The sequence below is a fragment of the Perognathus longimembris genome, chromosome 28, assembly GCF_023159225.1.
Source record: "Perognathus longimembris pacificus isolate PPM17 chromosome 28, ASM2315922v1, whole genome shotgun sequence".
NCBI classification, from domain to species: Eukaryota; Metazoa; Chordata; class Mammalia; order Rodentia; family Heteromyidae; genus Perognathus; species Perognathus longimembris.
The window spans coordinates 37,708,507-37,731,709 of record NC_063188.1 but is presented as its reverse complement, the minus strand read 5'-3'; the positions used below and the strand labels follow the sequence as shown (position 1 = coordinate 37,731,709).

The following is a 23,203-nucleotide window of genomic DNA, read 5'->3' as shown; positions in this document are numbered from 1 at the left end:
GTGCTGGGGAATCGAACCCAGGGCCTCATGTATATGAGGCAGGTACTCTTGCCACTAGGCCATATCCCCAGCCCTATTTTTTTAACTTCTATTATGTACTATGGGGTAGCAAAATGATTAGATAAATTCTTCACTTTAAAAAGGGAAAATCTGCTAGGGCAATTCAAATGTCTGACACACACCAGTTAAGACTTTACAAGGCATTTTGTACACATTTCATGTCAGGATTAACAAAACTGTGAACTGGGAAGAGACATTCTCCACAGTTCAGAAGGCCACATAATCTGGTTTGTGAATTTAAACCCATTTGTACAGTTATTTAAAATGATAAAATAAATAGATATAAAAGAAAGCAACGTAGTGGATATTTAACTTATCAGAGGATCTGGGAAAATGAAAGAGGCTTTAATTTGAGGACTATATCCTACCAGCAAGACAGTATAAGACCCAAGACAGTGTGCACAGAGCCCAGAAGGTAAGACATTACCCGAGGAGATTGGCACCCACCTCTCAGCTTCTTGGGCACAGGTGGGACTTCTTCAACCCCCATCCCCACCGGGAATGGCTGATCACAAACTACTAGAGAAGGAGACCATGTAGGAGCCAACGGGACAGAACTGCTCCACTCTGCCATACGTATCAGATCTACTCTGAAGTCCTGTGAAGTAATTTGTGGTCCCACTTGTGCAGATGACATGGTTGTTCCATATAGCATTGATTTATAGGGATTGCCAGGTTGATTTCTTCAACGTTAAGTCCTAGTAATGTGAGTTTTACTTATCACTTTGTGTTCTGATAAGAATTTTATGTGTCTTCACAAGCTAAAGGAATTTTGATTGCCTTCTATGTATTGTTCTCCAAACTATTTTATCTTTTATTCTTTCCTTCATGACAAGAGTAACTTTTTGTAGTGCACTCTACCCAAGGGTACCACAGAACCATACTCCCAGAGTAATCTTTAGTATGTGAGCAAAAGAATAATCTCCCCTAGTCCCCTCACACAAGAAAAACCATTATGTCTTTTTGATCTGCTGAGTTGCAGAGCTTTCCTGTGTATGGATATGTTATATAACATTTCCACCCCCAAAAAATGGGCTGATACTAAATCTGTGGTTCTGCAAACTGTTTCCTTTATTGTTATTTTACAATATACCATGAACATATTTTCATGCACATGGGTGAAAATCCTGTACTAAAAGACAGACTGCTGTACTTGGGTCCGAAGTCTGCTGGAGGACAGTGACACCTAAAGGAGAGTTATCAGCATAGGTTAAAAGCACGTAGCCTGGCAATGCCTGCCAGGGAAAGCAGGGCTGGGGATATTCCCATCAGAGAAATCAGACAAGGACATTAAACAAACGGGATATCTTCTAAATCCTTCTGGCCCCTTCCTCCGCCCCTCACTCCCCTGACACCCCGCTGGCCCCTTGGGGAGAATGCATCTTGTGCATCTCTTTGCATCCAGTGACACCCTCCCATTTTCTGTTTTTTCCTTAGCTCTTCCTGAGCCCTGGACATATCTGCACACTCTCTCATCTCCTCACTGCTCAGATGCCTGTCCTGTAAGTCCTCCCGAGAGTCCTTGGGGGAGTCATCCGTCCCGCGATCCGTTTTTCTCTTGGCTTTCCGGGGCACATAATCTTCAGCCGGACGCTTTTCGGCGGCGCGAGCCTCGCTGACTGCCTTGGCCTGGGGCTCTGCCTTGCCCTCACCTGGTGGCTTGCCCTCACCTGGTGGCTGGTCCTCATCTTCCGACGACTTTCCCTGCTTTCCTGACTTGTCCTTATTCTGGGGGTGCCTTCCATCCTCTGCCTCTCCCTCGCCCTCCTGCAGGCCCTGGCTTGCTGGCTTCCCCTTGGTATTAGACCTTTCCTCATCTGCATTTCCTTCGTCTTCTGTACTCCCTTCATCCTCTGCAGTTCCCTCGTTTTCTGGTTTTCCTTCTTTTTCTTTGTAGAACTTTTCCATGTTAAGATTTTCCTTTTTTGGCCTGTTGTTGGAGACAAAGAGGAGACACAGAACACTGAGGGCCTCGAGAGTGAACTATGGGCCTGAATTGTGCTTGCTTTTCCTGACTGGGGGTTCTCTTGGCCCTGTCCGACCTTCTGGGTGCACTATCCTCGTACATTCCTTACTTTCCTTCCAGCTTCATGCATATTTGAGTGTGAACCAACCTTGTGGAAGCTTTCACAGACGCTTCTCCCTATAGCTCAAGGAGTATGTTGAGAAATTCATAGGAGCAGATAGATTTATCAACTTGGCTCTGGCTCTGGCTATGCAGATAGCAGTGTTAACTGGATAGTCCTAACTTACCCACAACTACAGGAATTCTGGAATGTTTTATTCTCTTGCCTTTCCTACAGTTAAGGCTTACTAATGCAAAGAACAATTGCCAGTTAGTCTTAAGAACTATCATGATCTTCTTAAAGAGCATCACAGAAGCCACACCTCCTTTTTCTCACTTTCCTTTTCCCACTCCATCCTGACCAGCCATAAAGTACTCTATTCCCACAGGGCATTGATGGTGGTCATATCTTGTGAAAATGCAACGAGAACTGCAAGAGTAATGGCATGCTGTGACTTCCCCAACTTCTGCTCTGGCTAAGTCCTCTTATTCCGAGGGACTGGGATCAGATCCCTTCTCCCACTGACCTGCACTGACACTGCAGGCCTTTCCTTTTCTTGCCTGGGTTGATGCTTACAATCACAGATGAGAAGACCTGGAGAAAGAAAAGAGACAGATGGAAAAAGAATTGAGAGAGCAAATGACTGGCTAGGAGGACACAGATTCTTTTTGGACTATTTTTCAAAATTTCCCAATTCTTACTACCCCCTTGACTTTTGCCTTGATCTCTCTAATTCCCCTTCTTCAATTATAGCAACCTCATTTTTTTCCTGTCACTGATGAATGGAAAAGAAATATTTCCAAAGTTTCTATGTTCCTGAATCCTCCTCCCAATTATCTCTCACTTTTCTATCTCATTTGAGAGCACTGAAATGAATGGGATTCGGGTCAGTGATGTTCATTAGGTAGATCCTGCTCAACTCAGTTCTCTGCATTCTGATCTCCTCCCCACCCACTCCCACTCCAGGGTACCCAAATTTTTAAAAAGTCCAGCATGTCTCTTGAGGATGATAGAGGCAGAAATGGCCAAAGCACTTCTGACATCTCTCCCTCCTCATATATGTGGAAAGATCACATTTTTCTGCAATGAAAGAGACAGAGTATTGCAAACTCAGTAATATTTTTGGACCATGATACCTCCTTTCAGCCCTCCCTACTTTTAAGCCATTCCTACCTAGTAGATGCTGTTCCCCTCCTTGCAACATCCCATCCTTGACCCTGTCATCCCATCCCTGCCTCCAAAATGGATGGAGGGTGGAGAACAGATTCAGAGAACTTAGGCAGAGACCAGTTGCAGGCAGGATCTGCCTTCCACATCCAGGGGTCATCCCCTGAACCTCCTTTCCACAACCCTGCAGGGAGGGGATTAGCTCAGTTCCCTTTCAAGCTCTGCCCCTCCAACAGATGACAAGTAACTCAATCACCAGCTTTCTAGGAGATCCCAAGCAATATTTTTCCTCTATCCCTGACCCCTCTCAATTTTCCCATCATGAATAAGCCCTCCATTTCTTGCACCAATGGTGGTGGGCATCTGGAAATAGAGAGACTCTAGTCTTGAATCTGCTTTGCTCTTTGCTGCTTTCTGTCATTCCTCCCTCAGGGGTGCGCAGGCAGTGATGGATCTGCAGCTATCCTTTTCACATTTCCTTCTGCCAAAAGCCCACATTTCTCCAGGGAATAAGATCTTTCTCTCAATGATCACACACAATTTTCTGCACCAAAACGAACAGGGGGAGGAAAGGGAATGGTATTTTGAAACCAGATACGATCCTCGGTAGCCTCTGTCCCTTACCATCCCTACCTCACAGATCCCCAGTTCTTACTGACCTGCAGTTGCCCCTCTGTGTCTCTCAGTCTCAAGTCTGCTATCTTCCACAGAAATAAAAAGCTGGTACCTGGAAGAGAGGGACATCTGCACACGTCGGCTCCTGATCACGTGAGGAAAACGTCACCAGTGGACTCGGGTCTCTTGCTCCCCTCCCACAAGCAGAAAGTGCGTCAGGAGCCAGCCTACTTCTTCCCTTCACTATCCTAAACCCCTTCCTCTGTCCTTACCCTCCCCCACAGCATGAGGTCCTGTCACTCATGTTGGTCTTTGCTAGTTGAGGAGGTTAAATGTAGTCCTTTTACCTTAAGGTATGTCTTTATTCTTCTGTGGATATCAGGGAAGGACTTCATCTTCTCCCAGGACTACTAGCTACTAATACATCCCTGCATATTTTACATTATTTTTCATCATCATCCCAGATACTTCAATCTACTTCTCTCAGCCAATGCTGTCACATAATGGGTACAGGTGAATTTTCAAGAAGGTCAGCAAGCAGTTGAAATAGCTATTTTATTTTCTGTTTTTTTAAATATTTGTTTGTTTATTAACATACATTATCTTTACAAGATACACGTTTTGTGATGTCATTTCCACACACATATATACAGCATATCTTGATCAAACTCACTCCCTCTATTACTCCCCCTTACTCTCTGCCTCCTTCTTAAACAATTTCAACAAGTTTCACTGTTCCATTTTCATATATGCAAACAAACTACTTCATCATATTCATCCTCATTCACTCCCTCTCATTAATGCAAACCCTCCTGCTAGTACTCCCCTCAGAGTCTGTTTCACTTTGTCATTGTTTTTATGTGTGTATTAATTTGCACCACGGTTTTTCACCAGGGCATTTCTTGTTTTCTTTTAAATATGTTTTCAGTTTTATTTTGTTTACTCCCCTGAGCATGAGTTATTATTAATGAACACAAAATTAAATAGTGCTATTTCACTTGGAAGAGAACTTTTTTAACACAGGGAAAATAATATAGCAAAATTCCAAGTTTCTACTCAGAAGAGAGATTAAGTTCATAACAGTAACCTATGCTAGATAGAAAATAAATCCACCTAGGCACATACAAACCGTACATTTAATGACTATGAATAGCTTCTTTTAAAATGTTTCTAATTAAGTAGTCATACAAAAAGATTTCAATTCTATAAGTCAGGTATGAATACAATGCCTCTTGATCAATGTCACAACTTCCATAATTCTCCCCCATTTCACCCTCCCATCCCTACTTTCATTATGCAGTTCAGTTTTTACATTGTGTATATTGAATATAGTGACTGCATTTGTTCACCCTCTCTCCCTCCACTCATGTGCACCTCCTTTGCCTTTCTCCTTAAAACTTATTTCTTCTTCCTGGTATTCATTTTGATACACAGTTTGTTAGTTGTTCAGAAATATTTTACTATTGGACTCATCCCCTAAATATACCGTTCTTTCATCAGTTTGTTTGTGTATATGCATAAAATCTTGTATATGTTGTCATGTATGTTTTAATTTTAAATCTCACTTCCATATATGAGAGAAAACATATGTTCTTTGTCTCTCTGAGCCTGACTTGCCTTTACTTGGCATTTTTCCCTAGTGCCATTCATTTTCCTGAAAAAGGAATCATATTTATTCTTTCTGATTGATTAGTAAAATTCCATTGTACCACATTTTCTTGATCCATTCATCTATTGTAGTACATCTGGGCTGGTTCCATAACTTGGATGTCATGAATAGTGTATGGATGTGCAAGCATCTTTACTATATCCTGACTTGAAGTCTTCTGGGTAGTATCACTGGATTATAAGATAGTTCTATGTTTCGGTTTTTGATGAAACTCCAAACCACCATCCAGAGTTGTTATACTAGTGTTCATTCCCATCATCAGTGCAATAGGGTTCCGTTTCCTCCAAATCCCCACCATTATTTGTTATTGTGTTCTTAACGATTGTCAGTCTTACAGAGGTGAGACGGGATTGCAATGTTTTTTTTTTTTTTTTTGGCCAGTCCTGGGGCTTGGACTCAGGGCCTGAGCACTGTCCCTGGCTTCTTCTTGCTCAAGGCTAGCACTCTGCCACTTGAGCCACAGCGCCACTTCTGGCCATTTTCTGTATATGTGGTGCTGGGGAATCGAACCCAGGGCCTCATGTATATGAAGCAGGCACTCTTGCCACTAGGCCATATCCCCAGCCCACGGGATTGCAATGTTTTGATTTGCATTACCTTTATGGTCAGTGATGTTGAGCACTTCCTTTTGTATTTATTGGCCATTCTTCTTTGGGGAAGTCTCTCTTTAGCTTCTTTGCCCATTTATTAATTGGGCTAATTTGTATGTCCTTAATAGATATATAACTGGTAAAGATCTTCAAATCTGTAGTAACTAACTCCTTTGGTGTGCAGTAACATCTTAGTTTGACGCAATCCTATTTATCAAGTATCTCTCCAATTTTCTCCTGGAACTCTACTCAGAAAGTTCCTGCCTATGCCAATAAGTTCTAATATTTCTCATACTCTTTCTTGTAGTAGTTTTAAGGTTTCAGGTTTGGCATTAAAGACTTTTATCCATTTTGAGTTGATATTAGTGCAAGATGACAAAAAGGGATATAATTACAATCTTCTACATATGGATGTCCAATTTGACCAAAATCATTTATTGAAGAGGCTGTCCTTATTCCAAAATATATTTTTGGCTCAAATATCAGATGTCTGTAAATAATTGGTTTTTATTGCTTAGTCTTCCAGCTTATTCCATTGGTCTTCAGGCCTATTTTTAGGCCAGTAGCAAGCTGTTTTGGTTGTTATAGCTTAGCAGTAAAGTCTGCAATTGGCAATACCTCCAGCATTGCTTTTTTTGCCCAGCTTTACTCTGGCTATTCTGAGTCTTTGTAGTGACATAATAATTTTTGGATTTTTAAATCTTAGTTTAATATGGGACTCAGGCAGTCCACTGTATTGGTGGAGGGCAAAGAGATACACTCATACTCACTGTCCTGTCAAGAGTAAGGAAAGGGCTGTTCCCCTATCCCTGACCAGATTTCAGAGCCTGTCTTCTTTATTCAGGTAGCTGACTCTTGTTGCTCATTTCAGAAACATAGATGGGCAGATGAACAAGGTGATGAGTAACCTAAGTAAATATCTTTCAATTCTTTGCTTCTGTCCTCTAAAATTCTACCCAGATAATTCAGCCCCAAAAGAAGGGGAAGGGAATACCATTGCTGCCACGGAAAGCAAATCCCTTCTAGACCCCTGCCTCGGATGCTTTCCATGGAACTTTAAGAAGTAAAAATGCTGAAGAAAAATTTTCCATCTTTCAGATAGTGAAAATAATATTGAAGTAAATATTCAAGTATATGTTTTTGTGTGGTTGTATGTTTAAGTTTTATTTCTTTTATTTACCTAGAAGTATTTAAATTTTCAAGGAACTTCCAATGTTCTTCTGCATATGTATGTAGTACTATAAAATTTCCCCCGTGTATTTATCATATCCCACAACTTATAAGTTGTGCCTTTCATTTTCACTCAAAGTACCTTCTAATACTATTTAGGCCTTTTTTTTTTTTTTTTGCTTTTCTGAGATTGAACCGAGGACTTCACAAATGTTACACAAATTGTTCTACCACTGAACTATATACCGCTAGCCTGATTTCCACTTGGTTTCTGTTTTGAACCAATGGTTACTTAAACTTGTTTTTCCCTAATTTAAAAGGGAATTTTCCAGACATCTTTCTCTTACTGCTTTCTCGTTTGATTCCATTATGTTCAGAGAATATAGGTTTTAAGTATAATATGAATCATAGTAACATGATTACAACTTACTTTATAAACATTGGCATGAACTATATTAATAAGTGCTCTATGTACATGTGAAATAGGTGTATACTCTATTGTCATTGGTAGCAAGTTCTACAAATGTCAACTAGATCTTATTGTTCACGCTGTTCTTGAAGTCTGCTTGCTTTATTACTTTTGTAGAGACAGTGATGAAATCTCTGACTTTAATTGTAGATTTGCCTATTTCTCCTTGCAGTTCTATGCATTGCTTGCTTCATATATTTTGAAGCACTATAATATATGAATGTTTAGGCTTGTTATGTCTTATTTATAAATTTACCACTTAAAATTATGTAATGATAATCTACAATGTTCTTTGCTTTCCAACTTATTATGCTTGATTATTAACGTGGTTATTTGAGTTTTCTTTTGATTAGTATTAAAATTATTTATCTTTAACGTCCTCTTACTAGTAATCAATTGTATCTTTAAAAATTAAACAATATTCTTACTGGTATTATCCTTTTCTATCAAATCAGACAACCTCTAGAGATGCTTAAAGCACTTAGATTAATGTTTAGGTTTAAATCAACCATCTTGTGATGTTTCCACATATTCTTTGTTCTCTTTGTAAAATTTTCTTTATAGTAAATGAATATTTTAGTCTATTTTCTTTTTTCCATTTTTAAGTTTTTATTATAAAACTGATGTACAGAGAGGTTACAGTTTCATACGTTAGGCATTGGATACATTTCTTGTACTGTTTGTTACCTTGTCCCTCATACCCCCCTCCCCCCTCACTCTTACCCTTTCCTCCCCTGAGGTGTTCAGTTCACTTACACCAAATAGTTTTGCAAGTATTGCCTTTGTAGTTGTTTCTCTTTTTTTACCCTGTTTCTCTCAATTTTGGTATTCCCTTTCAATTTCCTAGTTCTAATACCAGTATATACGGTTTCCAATATACTCAAATAAGATTACAGAGATAGTGTAGATACAATCACAAGAAGGTGATACAAGAACATCATCAATAGTAGAAACTACAGATACACATGGGATGTTGAAAGTAGTTACAACTGTGATATAACAATCATTTCCATAAAATGGAGTTCATTTCACTTAGCATCATCTTATGTGATCATAAGGGTATAGCTATTGGGCTCTTGTGATCCTCTGCTGTGTTTAGTCTATTTTCTCTCACAAATTTCTTCTTAGGTGTGTGTCAGTACTTGGGTTTGAACTCTGTGCCTCATGCTCTCACTTGGCTGTTTTGCCAAAGGCTGTGCTCTACCACTTGAGTGGCACCTACACTTGCAACATTATCTTTTAGCTATAACATTTTAGTGCTTCTTTAAAAGGTTACAGTACACATCTTTAATGTGTAAGAATCTCCCTTTGAATCATATTAACAAATAGAGTAAGATCCTTAAAATTGTGCACTTTCATTTCACTTCTGGTTTTTGTGGCTGTATTAACATACATTTAACTGCCACATGTTATAAATCCACAAGGATTGGCTTATTATCCCCTCTCAGATAACTTTGTCCTCCCATATCTCATGTCCAGTGATGAAAAATTATTTCATGTAGTTTGCAGAGGTTTTAGATGTCTTAGTGAGATAAATCAAGTCCTTGTCACTCCATTTGCACAGGAAGCATAAATGAGGCTTAATGTTTTAAATGATGGCTAATCATGGCTTTATTTCATTTCAAAATACAGCGAGCGCACTTCTCATGCTGCCTGTGTCTGCTCCTATTATTGAAGAGCAGCAATCTCTTGGGTCACAAAGTGACCATTTCATTTGTTTATTTTTTAATTCCTTCAGTGATTTGAGTATTTGAAGAAAAGGGAATTGTTTGTTTTAAAACATGAGATATATACTTCATTATTATCTACAATGATCCAAAATCTACAGTGATCTGGAATACCATCACATGTGTTATTTTTTTATTCAGTGTCCATAAGTATTTACTTTGTTCCTCAAGTATTTACTGGGTGTACATCATAAGCCTAATGCCAATGGCTAAATTCATATCTACAATTCAAACCTCTTTTAAAACTTTTTTCCTCTTGTAAACTAGGGCATACCACTAATCTCACTGCTTTAACTTTGCCTGAATCTTTGGCATATTTTGTGAAGAATTTGTCTATTCCTTTTGTGAAGAACTGGCACATTAAAGGAAAAAAGGAGGCTCACTACATAACATAAAGGAATGATATATAGACAAATGCATACAGATCCTTAGATATGGTTGCTACCCCATTGAAAACTTATGCCTGTTCCAGTAATGTCTTGTACACACTTTTTGCTGGTTATCGTTTGAGTGTTTTACATGGAGCTTGACCACTCATGTGGCATTCCTTTAAATGACCCTTTAAAACTAAGCACCATTAAAAGTTAAGGGGAATTGCTTAGCAGAGGAGTCTTTTTACATAAACTAGAATCCTAAACTTGTCCTTCTCTGAGGGAAACCTGGATCTTCCTGGACATAAAAGGATATACATTTTTCCAGGCAAATGTATATCAAAACTTCTATCACGGCATGCTGTCAGTTGACATGAGTTTCATTTCTTCTGGTGAAGGAACTGCTGAATACCTTATATGAGATACAAGCAGAATCCTTTTGTTTTCTGATGAAACTTGGGTTAACCCTGATAATCAAGAACAAAAATTCTGCTAGTGTATAAACTTCTTTGTGTATGAGTTTCTCTGCTTTGTGCTCCTCTAGCCTTTCTATGAACTTTTGTCTTACATGATTGTGACTTATACCTTCCAGTAATGAAAGAGGAAATACTTAGGCTGATTGTGCATGTGATTATGTGTCTAATCTCTTACATCACCAAAAAAAGCCAGATACGCTGGCACATACCTGTAATCGTAAGGACTTTAGAAGATGAGGGCCATGAGTACAAAGCCAACCTTGGCAGTTGAAATCCTATTTGAAAACCAAACTAATAAAACTCAATGAGTGGGCTGATAGAGTAGCTCAAGTTATAGGGCATTAAATTCAATCTCCAGTACTGAAAAAAAATAAGTTCATACAAAAAATATGGGTTTGGGGCTGGGGATATGGCCTAGTGGCAAGAGTGCTTGCCTCGTATACAGGAGGCCCTGGGTTCGATTCCCCAGCACCACATATACAGAAAATGGCCAGAAGTGGCGCTGTGGCTCAAGTGGCAGAGTGCTAGCCTTGAGCAAGAAGAAGCCAGGGACAGTGCTCAGGCCCTGAGTCCAAGCCCCAGGACTGCCCCCCCCCCCAAAAAAAGGGTTTTCTTTACCTGATAAAGCATACTCCAAGGTGGTCTTTGTGTTCCAAGTTCTATTGGGATATAACTCTAAAACTCTCCTAATAAGACCTTTATAAAGAGCCCTATATTTAAGTAGCACACATACACTGACTTGATCTCCTGGTTTCTCAACTGAATTACATTCATTGGTTACATGAGGTTACATTCATAGGTTTCAGGTGGAAGTGAGCTGGTATGAAAATTGACTCTCTCAGATTAAAGGGAAGCTGCTAGCCAGGAGCTGGTAACTCATGCCTATATTCCTAGCTACCCAGACTCAGATTTGAGGATCACAGTTCAAAGCCAGCCCGGGCAGAAAAGTCCATGAGTCTTGTCTCCAATAAAATACCAAAAAACCAGAAGTGGCGCTATGGCCCTAGTGGTAGAGCATTACCCTTGAGTAAAAAAAGCTCAGGGGCAACACCCAGGACAGCACACAAAATAAGCTGTTCCCTCATTTATCATATACACTCTAGAGGTTTCCTGGAAGAAAACTACCCCCAAGGAAAGAACTAGATAAAATATTTCCAAATAACTGAACAGAGAAATAATATTTTATAGTACAGTTAGTACTCATTGGATGTTTTCCCTAAAAGTATCAGTGAGGAGGCTGAGTATGTGGCTTAAGTGGTAGAGTACCTGTGTGAGGCCTTGAATTCAAACTGCATGATCACACAGACATACTCAAAAAGTACCAAATGAAAAAAATTACATTCAAAGAAATCAGTGAAAACTTCTCACCTTGAAGAGTTGTGATCATTTATAATGGTGCTGGGCAAGTATAGGAAGCAATACCTAGTTAATTAAGAACAATATCCACGAGGAGGTGAATGAGACACAACAGCAAAGAAATGAAGTGCTTACCCTTTATTCTACAGTACATGAGTACATGAAAGGGCTCACCTTAGTAACATCCCTTAAGTGAAATGAACTTCTAAATGGTTGGGTTATGAAAACTTGAGAAAGCTCACGAATTTATTATCTCATCTAGTTCATAAAGCTATCCTGAGAGGAGACTATTTCACCTTATGAGTGAGAATAATGATCTTTAAAGACATGTATAACTTCTAAACAGCTCAGATTGAGATTCTGTCACAAATGTTTAGTAAGTGCTGACAATGCTATTATAACGTGGCTCAATTCTATTAATATGTATTTCAGTTTTTAGGGACTAGAGATTTTCCTGAGAAGGTATTCTTTCTTATTATCTCCAAGTAGTTGTATGTGGAGGTTTCAACTTAATACATCCATTATGTGTGCAATGCATCTTGATCAGTCATCCCTTTTACATTCTCCCCATCTCCTACTTATTTCAAGTTTCCTCATTCTATTTCACATATGTGTATTGAGTATTATGGATGTATTTGTCCACAATTCCTTTCTCCATTCTCTGCCTCCTTCTGTATGTTTTCAAAAATGAAAAATTATCAACAAGAAAGTAAAAATCTCTTACTAGTTCCACCACAGACACTATTTGGATATATATTCATATTCTTATATTCATAAATAAAAGGTTTAAAGTTAAAAACCAATATAGATTGCTTTTTAAATTGCTTTATTAACTTCACAATATATGATGAACATCTTCCCATGCAATAGATAAATTCTCCTGCTAACAAAAATCTTACAGATGGGGTCAAAAACACAACATTCAATTAGAAGCTGGTAATAGGAGACCCACAAGGAACATCAAAAGATTTACAAGAGTACATCACAAACATGTAGGTTTAGGAAGCAGGGGTCTCTCCTTAGGGGACACATCAGGATTCAGGATTTAGGGCATAAGGCAAAACTCATCATGGTGGTCATGGTGGGGGGGATCGGTGCTAACTGCCCGCAGACTATGGCTCAACTGCCTTTCCCTCAGCTTTTCCATGAGCTGTCTCAACTCCTCCCCAAACCTTTCCATGTTCTCTTCTCTCATCCTTGCCTGGGGCTCTCCAAGCCTATGCATCAGATCCCATCTATAGTGCAGGACGGGCTGCCTAACACGGAATCGCCTGCGATTCGCTCTAGGAACCCCGGCTTCCGAAGGCTGAGCCATGGGTTCCTTCTTAGTAGCAACTTGTTCCTTTTCTTTCTTTTCCTCATGTTCATTTTCGTCGAGGTTCTGTGCTGGTTTTTCTTGTTTGGACTCCATTGCTCCTAGGACAAAAGGGACAAGAAAATGATCTGAATGCATAGTGGGTTGATCAGCACCGAGGACAGAGGCCCTACTATGCACCTTACACCACTCAGGGGACTGGATTTCAATGGCCTTGAGTAAAATTTATTCTCGCATCCAAGAAGCCCTTCGCGTCCTCTAGAAGGCCCCCAGCCTATGCCCCTCCCTCCACAAAGCCCACCATTTTCCCTGCGGATCCATTTCCAGGCCTCTGCAGGAATCAAAATGGAGGACGGGGATGAGCCAGAGAGGAGTGAGGGAGTTGGGGGGGGTGGTCCTCAGGATAGACGTTCTTACATGTTTCTTCTCTCTCCTGCTGCCGCCCCCCCCCCCCCGGCAAGAGCCCCTCGTACCGACCTGGGCCTATCCTTGCTTGTTTCCTCCTCTGGATTATCGCTGCAAGATGCTTTGCCAAACTGCTCTGCAGACCTGCAAACAGCCAGATGGTGTAAAGAAGTCCGGGGGTGGGGGTGGGGGGCTGCAGCCCTCCACACCTGGTCCAACTCCTCCTTTCCCTGCCAACCCGCACCCCTATCTTAGCTCTTCTCCCCAGCCTCCCGCCCGGCCCCCCGCCCCCGCGCTGACCACCATTTTCTGCACCAAGACAGGGGGGCGGGGCGCCGTCGTGGGAAAAGCTGGCGTTCATGGCGCAGGCAGGTTTCTCCTCAGGGTCGCAGCCTCAGGACCAATGCTCCGTACACTCGGGGGCCCCCCGCCATCTGCTCCCGCCAACAGCCATGCCAGGACACGGTGGGGAGGGGGGGCTGCAGCCTTATCCACGGTGCCTCCGCCAAAAGAGCTGAGCAGGACTTGACATGGGGGTCCGCAGGCGGGGTCCGTTCTCACATTCCAACCCAACCCTCAGGGTCCCCGCCGAATCCCTCACCTTCTCTCCTTCGCCTCCGGGCCTCTCTTACGGGCGGTTCTCCGGTACCTTCGGAGCAGGTGCCACCGCTCTAGAGCGAGCAGCTGAGCTACTGTGAGTCGCGGCTGGCGTTGCAGCCGAGCGTGGGAGTTGGTGCAGAGCCGTCACGTGAGGCCTGCATCCCTGCCAGAGGCTCCGCCTCCGCATCCTGCCTTATCTAGCCTTCCCCAGCAGCCAGGAGCCGGGGGAGGGGGGCGGGGGGAGGCGGGGGAGGGAGGGGCTGGACAGCCTGGCCCCTTGCACCAAGTTCTGGTTACTGTCTGTCTGAGGGCTAGGTCCTGTCGCTCTGCCTTCTTTGTGTATTCCTGGCCTTTCTCTGCCGGCCAGGGTGGGGCAGTATCTGCTCAGAAAGCTGTTGATCATTCCATCTTCTGTGAGTTATTGCTTATCCCTTCTTGGCTCCTAGAGGGTGTCTCTGTCCTCTTGCTGCCCTCTCAGCAACGAAAGCTCTCCATTTCCACTCTATTAAAATGTACAAGAGAGGTGCACTAAGAAAAGAGTCTGAGTGGATTTTTCTCACTCTCGTTGCTTCCCTATATTGTTTATATTTTTGCATGAGACAAAAAGTTTATTTCTTAAGAAAAGAACAAAATGGTTATTTTTATTTGAAGAACAGGATTAAAGTTAGAATAAAGTCCCAACCATCTGTCTCTTCTGCTGTCATTATATAAATATAGACTGTACAGGCAGCTGCTTTTTTAGATCTTGGAAAGAAGCAAGACAGCTGATGGCTCCTCTTGTGAGGGGCCCCTAGACACGTGATGCTTCTTCTAGGAGGAAAGCCAAAGAGAATGTAGTCCGACAAAACCTTGTCAGATTTTTCAGATGGAAAAACAAACTCCCTCACAAATTTCTGATTCAAATAACAATAACTATGGCTGTATTCTCACATTAAATTATCATGTATTTAGAGAATCCTAACGGATTGACAATAAACCTATTATAGGATTATTAATTGAATGTAAGAAGGTTGCATTTATATGACACATATACAAAACAGTTGTATTCTTATATGCTAGAAATGACTGAATTAAAGTGTAAACTATCACACTATTACAGCTTATCACATACATATTATACCTCCAAAGATATTAAATATTTACAAATAAATTTAAACCCTTAGAATAGCTGTACACAAAAAATGCTGAAAGAAAATAAGACTGAAATTACTAAACACATACCATAACACTTCTTTTCTAAGATTCAGGACTCCAAATTAACCTATAAATAAGGTATGATCAAAACCAAATTCTCAGCAGAAATCTTTGCATACATTGGCAAAATTACATCAAAATGTAAAAAAAAACAAGGACAAGAATATAATTTTTTAAAAAAAACCCACAAACCTTTGTAATTAAACTGTATTTCAAGACTTAAGATGTTGTAATAGAGGTGGAGTGGTACTATACATATACCTAATGTTCAGTAGCACAGAATAAACTCTAGGACTATGTATATGTGTGTGACTGTGTGAGTGAGTGAGTGTGTGTGTGTGTGTGTGTGTGTGCTGGTAGTCATCCCAGGCAGGAAAATCTATGACATTCTTATCTTCAATTAAGCACCACACACAAAAAGGCCATAAGTGGAGCTGTGGCTCAAATGGTAGAGTGCTAGCTTTCAGTTCAAGCTCTAGGATCCACACACAAAAAATTATATATATGTATACATATATGTGTATATATGTATATATATGTATGTACATGTGTATACACATGTATATATTAGAAAGCCAGGCACAGATGCGCATTTCATGTCATGTAGTCAATGCTACTTGGAAAGCTGGACAGGAAGCTCACTTGAGCCCTGAAATTTGGGATGTCTCATCAGTAACACACAAAATAAGAAAAAAATGAAACAAAAAATCAGAAGATTACAATGACTAAAAACATGTTCAAATTGCCAATGAGCTCATTACAATAGTTACAGTTATGAAATCTGATAATCTCAAGTTCTTTTTTTGTGCTGGTCCTGGGGCTTGAACTCACAGTCTGGATACTTTGCCTGAGCATTTTTGCTCAATACTACTACTCCTCCGTTTGAGCTTCAGCTCAACTTCTGGCTTTGTTTTAGTGGTTGATTGGAAATAAAAGTCTCATGAACTTTCTTGCCAGGGCTGGCTTTGAACTGTGTTCCTCAGATCACAGCCTTCTGAGTAGCTATGATTACAGGAATAAACCAACAGCACCTGGTGATGTAAAGTACTTTTGAGGATATAGAACAACTACAATTCACATTTATTGCTGGTAAGACATTCAACCATTTTGAAAAACTTTGAAGCAATTTCTTTAAAAGTTCAGTTTAATCTTATCTGGCCGTGCACGTATGAAATACCACAGTGAGACCACTGTGGTCCAATAACACACACTGGGGGGAAAAAAAAAGAATGACAGGAATAAAGAATCAGATCTGTTCAGGATGTGACTACTAGTGGGAGGGGGAAGGGAAAACAGAGAGTGAAGAAGGATGAATGTGATCAAAATACTTTATGTACATGTGTGAAATGGATCAAAGAAGTTTGTTGAGACTGGTTTGGGAATAGGAGGGGGCAGGAAGGAGAGTGACAGAGAGGGTGAATCTGATCAAAGTATTTTACATCTATCTATGGACAGGTCAAAATTTAACCCCCATTGTACAGCTAATTTATACAAATGAAAATGTGATAAAAAAAAAAAGCTCCACTTACACTTACCATATTTCCTAGAAATTCTAGTGTTAGGAATTTTCCCATCACAAATATTGGCACAGAAATGTTCATAGCAATATCATCTATGATAATAATATCTAAATATCTAATAAAATCTAAATATCTACCAACAAGTAAATGGGTAAAGAAATCTTATGTCTTGATACACTGGAACACAACTAAACAATACAAAGGAACAAGCAACTAATACAAGCAATAACCACTGTTCTCTCAACTGGTCTGAGGATCAGCTATTTTAGATTCCACATAGAGGTGAGATCATGCCTTAGCTGTCTTTCTATACCTTATTAATCTCCAGTTCCATCCATGTTTTCTTCATTGACAGGATTTCACTCTTCTGTATGGCAGAATAGTACTCCTTTGTATACATGTACTATATTTTCTGTTTGTAAGTTTATGGACACAGGTTTTTTTCCACTTTTTGTTTATGGTGAATAGTGCTGTAATGAACATGGTAGTCTCTTCAGCATAGTGAGTTCATTTGCTTTGGACATATACCAATATTGAGATTGCCTCATCATAAGGTAATTTATTTTTAATTATTTGAGGAACTCCCATACTGTTCACTACAATAGATTTTTTTTCTTGTACTTGATGGCCATTTGTATATCTTTTATAAAAAGAAATACTATTTAGTTCTACTGCCTATTTTAAATCAGGTTATTTAAGTTTTTGCTACTGACTTATTTGAGTTCTTTGTACATTCTAGATACTAATGTCTTGTTAGATAAATAGTTTGAAAATATTTTCTCTCATTCTATATTGATATCTGTAGACATTCTTATTACCCTCTCTGACTCCCAGCTAATGTGGTCCTGTTCCATGTTTTCCTGTCTGAGGCTGAGGTAGTATTGCTAAAGACAAAGGCCCCTGAACCACCAAGACAGATGCTAAGTGGGGTCATACCTGAATCTTATAGCTAGAAGAACCTGCACAGTTGCAATGGTGCACTGAGACTTATGCTAAAACTAGCAGTGATGCATATTGACACATGATTGCATCTTATTGGAGCATATGCCTCCGCTTGATATCATTCTTCTCAAAGTAAACTGCTAAGCTAAAATATTTCCATACTATTGGGGGTGGAGATATAATTTGATACTATAGGATAACATGATGGTAATATTTTAAATTCTTATAAATGTTTGTGTCATTTTGTTTCACTTTTTTTTTTCCAGACCTGGGCCATGGACTCAGGGCCTGAGCACTGTCCCTGGCTTCTTTTTGCTCAAGGCTAGCACTCTGCCACTTGAGCCACAGTACCATTTCTGGCCTTTTCTATAGATAAGTGGTGCTGAGGAATCAAACCCAGGGCTTCATGTATACAAGGCAAGCATGCTTGCCACTAGGCTGTATTCCTAGCCTACTTTTGTGAAAAAAGTCTCAATGCCTGGAAAAATCCATACACAAAAATACTCATTGTAGTAATAGAAATGCAAAAATAAAACAATGAGAAAAACATGCAAATATAGACTATTTGGTTTGAACTATTGCCTATAACATAGTTTATTTTCTATAAAACAATAAGAATGTAATTTAAAAGGGTACCTAATGAAAATTTTTATGATCTGTACTTTAATAAAAAATTAAGACTAGACACAGCATTCTCAATGGCATTCTAACATATATGAATATATATGTATAAATAATGTAATGGATAAAATATAGCCAACTCTTTTTAATTCTTTGTAGTACTGGTGATCATACTAAGAAAACATTTTTCCACTGAGCCACATCTCCAGTCCAATATGATTTAATATTTTAATTATATGCATAAAATCACTAGAAATAAAAAATAAGAAAATACAAACTAGATTTCTAACTTTATTTTTCCATGTCATAAAAAATGGCAGTCATTTTCTATTACTTCTTTCACAGTTATATCTAGGATGCAAAATAAGCTACCAAGACATAAAGAGATTCCAAACACTACGTGTCAAACAAGAATGAAATTCCTCTCTCAGATAAGTGTAACAGTCTCATACAAAATAGTCCAGAAGAATGAAAATTAACAAGCTGACTTGTCTACAGTATTAAGTGAAATTTCCAGTACATTTTGCTCTGCCACCTCTTAAACTGTAATTCTTTATTTTGTGTCTGTGCTGGCCCTGGGGCTTCAACTCAGGGCCTAGGTGCTGTCCCTGAGCTTTTTTATTCTCAAGGCTAGTATTCTACCACTTTGAGCCACAGCTCCACTTCTGATTTTCTGGTTGTTAATTGGCGATAAGAGTCTCACAGCTTTTCTTACCTGGGCTGGATTTGAACCAAGATCCTTAGATCTTAGCCTCTGAATAGCTAGGATGACAGGCATGAGCTATTAGCACTTGGTTTTGAATTATGGTTCTTATACTTCACCTACATTCAAGAAGACAGGACGAAGGAAGGGAGAGTGTAAGGCAAATAATTTCCTTTTATAGAAATGATACAACATTTGTATGCTTTACATTTGCTCATATCACACTGCAACAAATATGCACATGAAAACATACTTGATTATAAGGGAGGTTAGGGGATGTTAGTCTCACTAGTTGTTAATCAGGAATTCTTCCAAAACTTTGTGGAAGGAAGCCTGATTATGTAGAGGAAGATGAGGGAAATTGTCACTGGGGAGAATTAGCGGTCTTTACCAAACAAATGATGCCATAATGTTACAATCAGTAGCCATACTTTGGCACAGTTTATCAACTAGAATGCATTGACACACAATTGAGTATAGGGAAAATGCAAGATTTTCTTTATGTCAAAGAAAAAACTCAACCAGTATGGTATTTATATGGTACTTATATTTAACTAATAATTGACATAGTTAAATTTATGCATCATTGATTTTTTTCTTTAGAATTAATACTTAATAAAGCACTTATGGGTTGAAGAGAGATATATATTTTAATGCCTTATACCAAACCATCTTCAGGTAAAAATCATTATCAATAGATAGTTGTAAAGAAGGAGCCTGCAAAGTGGGCAAATTAATTGTAAGACAGCAGAGCTCAGGTTACTTAGACAGGTGTCTTCACTCTTCTATCCTAATTTTAGATCCTGCTCATCCTTTGAGACTCAGATCAATGCATGTTTCCTCCTTGAAACATTTTTATCTTGGGTCAACTGGACCACGGCCTTCTCCCAAATACTACGTATGGAACAGTCAGTCAACCTCTTCCTTTAGTCCTTTCTCCAAATGATCTCATGTGAAGACAAACTCAACCCATCTCGAAAGAGTGCATTTCTCAGAAATGTAGAGTTCACTTCTAAATGGGTGTTTCTGTGCATCTAGAGTCCCTCTAAAGCAATTATTGACTCATGAGTGAGCAAAGGGAATGAGGTTGAATGAAGAACATGGACGATAACAGAGGGCATATTGACATATCCTAATTTTATAATCTTAGTTTGTTGCAGAGTTGGCACTAACCAGAGATGGCCTTGGACATGTTGGCTTCAATATCTCTGAAGAGGAGGGGCAGCATGTGAACGGAGGATTACCAGAGAATGAGCTACACTAATACTTCACATGACCATGCCATGATAAGGGCAGGACAGTAACAGATTTAATTGTCATAGTGAAGAAAGGAAGGGCTTGCTGATTATGGAGATGTGAGCATCAGACAAGGCTCTAAGAATTCATGAAAAATAATAAGAAATTTGCTCCAAGGAAAGGAAACGAGACGTTTTTAGTTGCTATTGTTGCTGTTTTTGTTTTCTTTTACTTTTGTCAGGCTGGGAGTATGGGCGGAGGTTGTTTCTTCTGGAGCTACTTCCTGCTAAAAAGGGGCAAAATTGTCAGGGGTCCCTGATTCATCATTTGGCCTGGTACCATCCAAGAAGTATTTGTTTGACAGTTTGGTTGGTAAAAGTCCTCATCATTTCCACGAGAATAGTTATCAGGGCCAATGGGTATCATGGTCTCCTCTGGCTACCTCCTACAGCTTGGGCACATCAAGGAGTCACTGGGGCTAGGGTCTTCAGGGTCCAGATCTGCACTGGGCAGAGCAGTGTAGTAAGAGGATGGCCTTGAACTGCAAGTTCCCAGGTGGCAACATGGGTGAGGGATGTTATCCTGTTATAAGAGACTTTTGAAAAGGTCAGGCGAAAGGCTGACAAGTTCACAGGAACAGTTAACTTGAACAACATGGGAGAACACACCCTGGCCACAAGCCAGAAAAGTTCCATTTGGAACATAAACCCAATTGTGGCCCATTACAAGGAAGGAGGAATAACTGGACTGGGGGCAGGAAGGAAGTATTTAGGGATAGCAGACTGGTTGGCAGTAACCAGTTAGAGGCAAATATATACATATATATATATATATATATATATATATATATATATATATATATATATATGTAGCAAGTAACAAGGGCAAGAATACAAGTTTCTGTCCAGATGGAAAATGGACAGATATGGACTTTAGGTTGGTAAACAACTATTCCTCTGATCTTCCCGGTCTGATTAATTTTGAAAGGGCAAGTTTAAATTGACTCCATTTAAGATGAGACTTCATCTCCTCTTACTCCTCTCCATGGTTCCTAGTTGTCAGGATTGACGTCGTCCTGAAGGTCTAGGTGCTCATTGCTTGGATAGCTTGTCCCAGTTGGCATTCACGGGGTTTGAACTCAAGGCCTGGACACTGTCCCTGAGCACTTCTGCTTGAGGCTAGTGCTTTATCACCTGAGCCATGGTGCCTCTTTCAGCATTTGGCTGGTTATCTTGAGCCAAGCTTCTAGTCTGGCTCTGCTGGTTAGTTGGGAGATGGAGTTTTAGAGGGATATTTTTTTTTTCTGCCCGGGCTGGCTTCGAACAGCAATCCAAACAGTCTTAGCCATAAAAGCCCTTTTTATTTCCAATTACAGCAACAGGAGAACAATAGGAGTAGAGCTTACCTGTAACTTGTTGAGAATTGACCAACAAGTACTTGCCAGAGTTCTGCTGTAACACTTAGAGAACAGCAGACTGAATGAGATCCATGTGCCATCAAATCAAATCATATCATTTAACCTTACTGGCAGATGGAAGAGAGCACAAATGAATAACAATGAAGAGGGCAAAGGGTCAGGACAATGTAAAAGTATCAGCTTCAGCGGATCCAAAGTGGCTGTGTTTTCCATCCCAAATCAGCAGGTCTCATTAGTCATGTGTGATGGAGGCAAGCAGGAGATATGGGTTGGATCTGGGGAAGGCTGTAGTGGCATCTCTCAGAGTCCCCTGGATAGATTGTCACACCTCCTGCTGGGTTACCTGCAAATTTCTACACAGACTGGTTAAAGACATTTGAAATCTCCCAGTATTCCCTGGTTGCTTATTATGAGTACTCTGGCTTTTGTAGGCTGGTGCTCTACTGTTTTAAGCAGGGTAACAACTTTAAAAAGATCTTAGAAGGCTTGGGCCTTTAACCATCTTCCTAGTCACAAAATTCACAGACCAAAGGCCAATCAAGTTTGCTCTCTGTAGCAGCCACGACAGTTTCTGAGACATGGAGGGGGAAGACACCAATGCTACCCCAATGCAACCCTGTGGCCACCAAACACAACTCTGATGCTTTTAACCTTGGAGTAAATCTCAGTTGCAACTCTGTCATGATAGGACTGCTATAAGCCCAACTCTAATCTGGTGGTTGGTGGGGTGGGCAGAGCCAGGGCAGGAGCACTCTGGGCCTGTCAAAATCTTCACAGGACTCCTAGATTCCCTGAGCAGTTTTCCATGAAAGAGAGAGAGAATAAGGAATCACTAGTAGTGAAACCAGGCAGTTTGGGAGCAGACTGTGGAGGCAGCTTCCTGTAGCCACGGGCTGCCACAGTCCACGCAGCTAGCACACATGTCAACCTGCATCCTATAAAGCAAAATATTAATCCTGGGTCAGGAAAATTGAGGTTAGCAGCCACATTTGCACACTTGTTCCAAAATGACTCTGGTCCCTTGATCTTAAAGAGTTTATGAGAGCACAGGAGAGAAAAATGGAGAAGCAAAATCTTAGTCTATACCAAAGAATTGTCAGGATCAGATGTACACTTGACTTTTAGCATAGATGGACATAAAGAATAACACACTGGTTTTACATCATTGTACTTGTACCACATGCTGCATATTAGAACTTTATGCAGTTTTTTTTAAGACACATTTGCTTGCACCCAAACATGATTAGTTTGGGTTTAAAACCTGGTTTTTTATTCTTTTGGCTTGGAGTCTGGTGATAAAGAGTCAGGATTACATCCAGGCTTTTCATTGTGATTCCACCCACAGGCTGCAAAGATCAGTTTAACACAAGACTTAAAGTAAGTTAAAATAGTAGTCAAAAGCAAGTAATTTTGAAACCATGATGCCAGTTTTTACATGTTTTACCAACAGACAGACAGACAGACATACAGACAGTTGTACACAAGCTTTGGGGCGCGCTTAGAATTTTTTTTTA

At 40.1% G+C, this 23,203-nt stretch overlaps 3 protein-coding genes across 4 annotated transcripts in view; 1 reads left to right on the top strand and 2 right to left on the bottom strand.

Moving 5' to 3' along the window:
* Bex5 (brain expressed X-linked 5) overlaps positions 1-23,203 on the top strand; it is an 851,362-nt gene that overhangs the window by 783,059 nt on the left and 45,100 nt on the right. The gene's annotated exons all lie outside the window — the stretch shown is intronic.
* On the bottom strand, positions 1,351-1,968 carry Tceal5 (transcription elongation factor A like 5). Its single transcript, XM_048336980.1, has one exon. The coding sequence runs from the start codon at positions 1,966-1,968 to the stop codon at positions 1,351-1,353; it is 618 nt and encodes a 205-aa protein (XP_048192937.1).
* LOC125344307 (protein BEX1-like) lies at positions 12,550-14,454 on the bottom strand. The gene is made up of 3 exons (XM_048336983.1): positions 14,058-14,454; positions 13,529-13,600; positions 12,550-13,152 (listed from the first exon to the last, which is right to left on the bottom strand). Exon 3 carries the CDS (start codon positions 13,145-13,147, stop codon positions 12,782-12,784), a length of 366 nt encoding a protein of 121 aa, XP_048192940.1. The 5' UTR covers positions 13,148-13,152; positions 13,529-13,600; positions 14,058-14,454; the 3' UTR covers positions 12,550-12,781.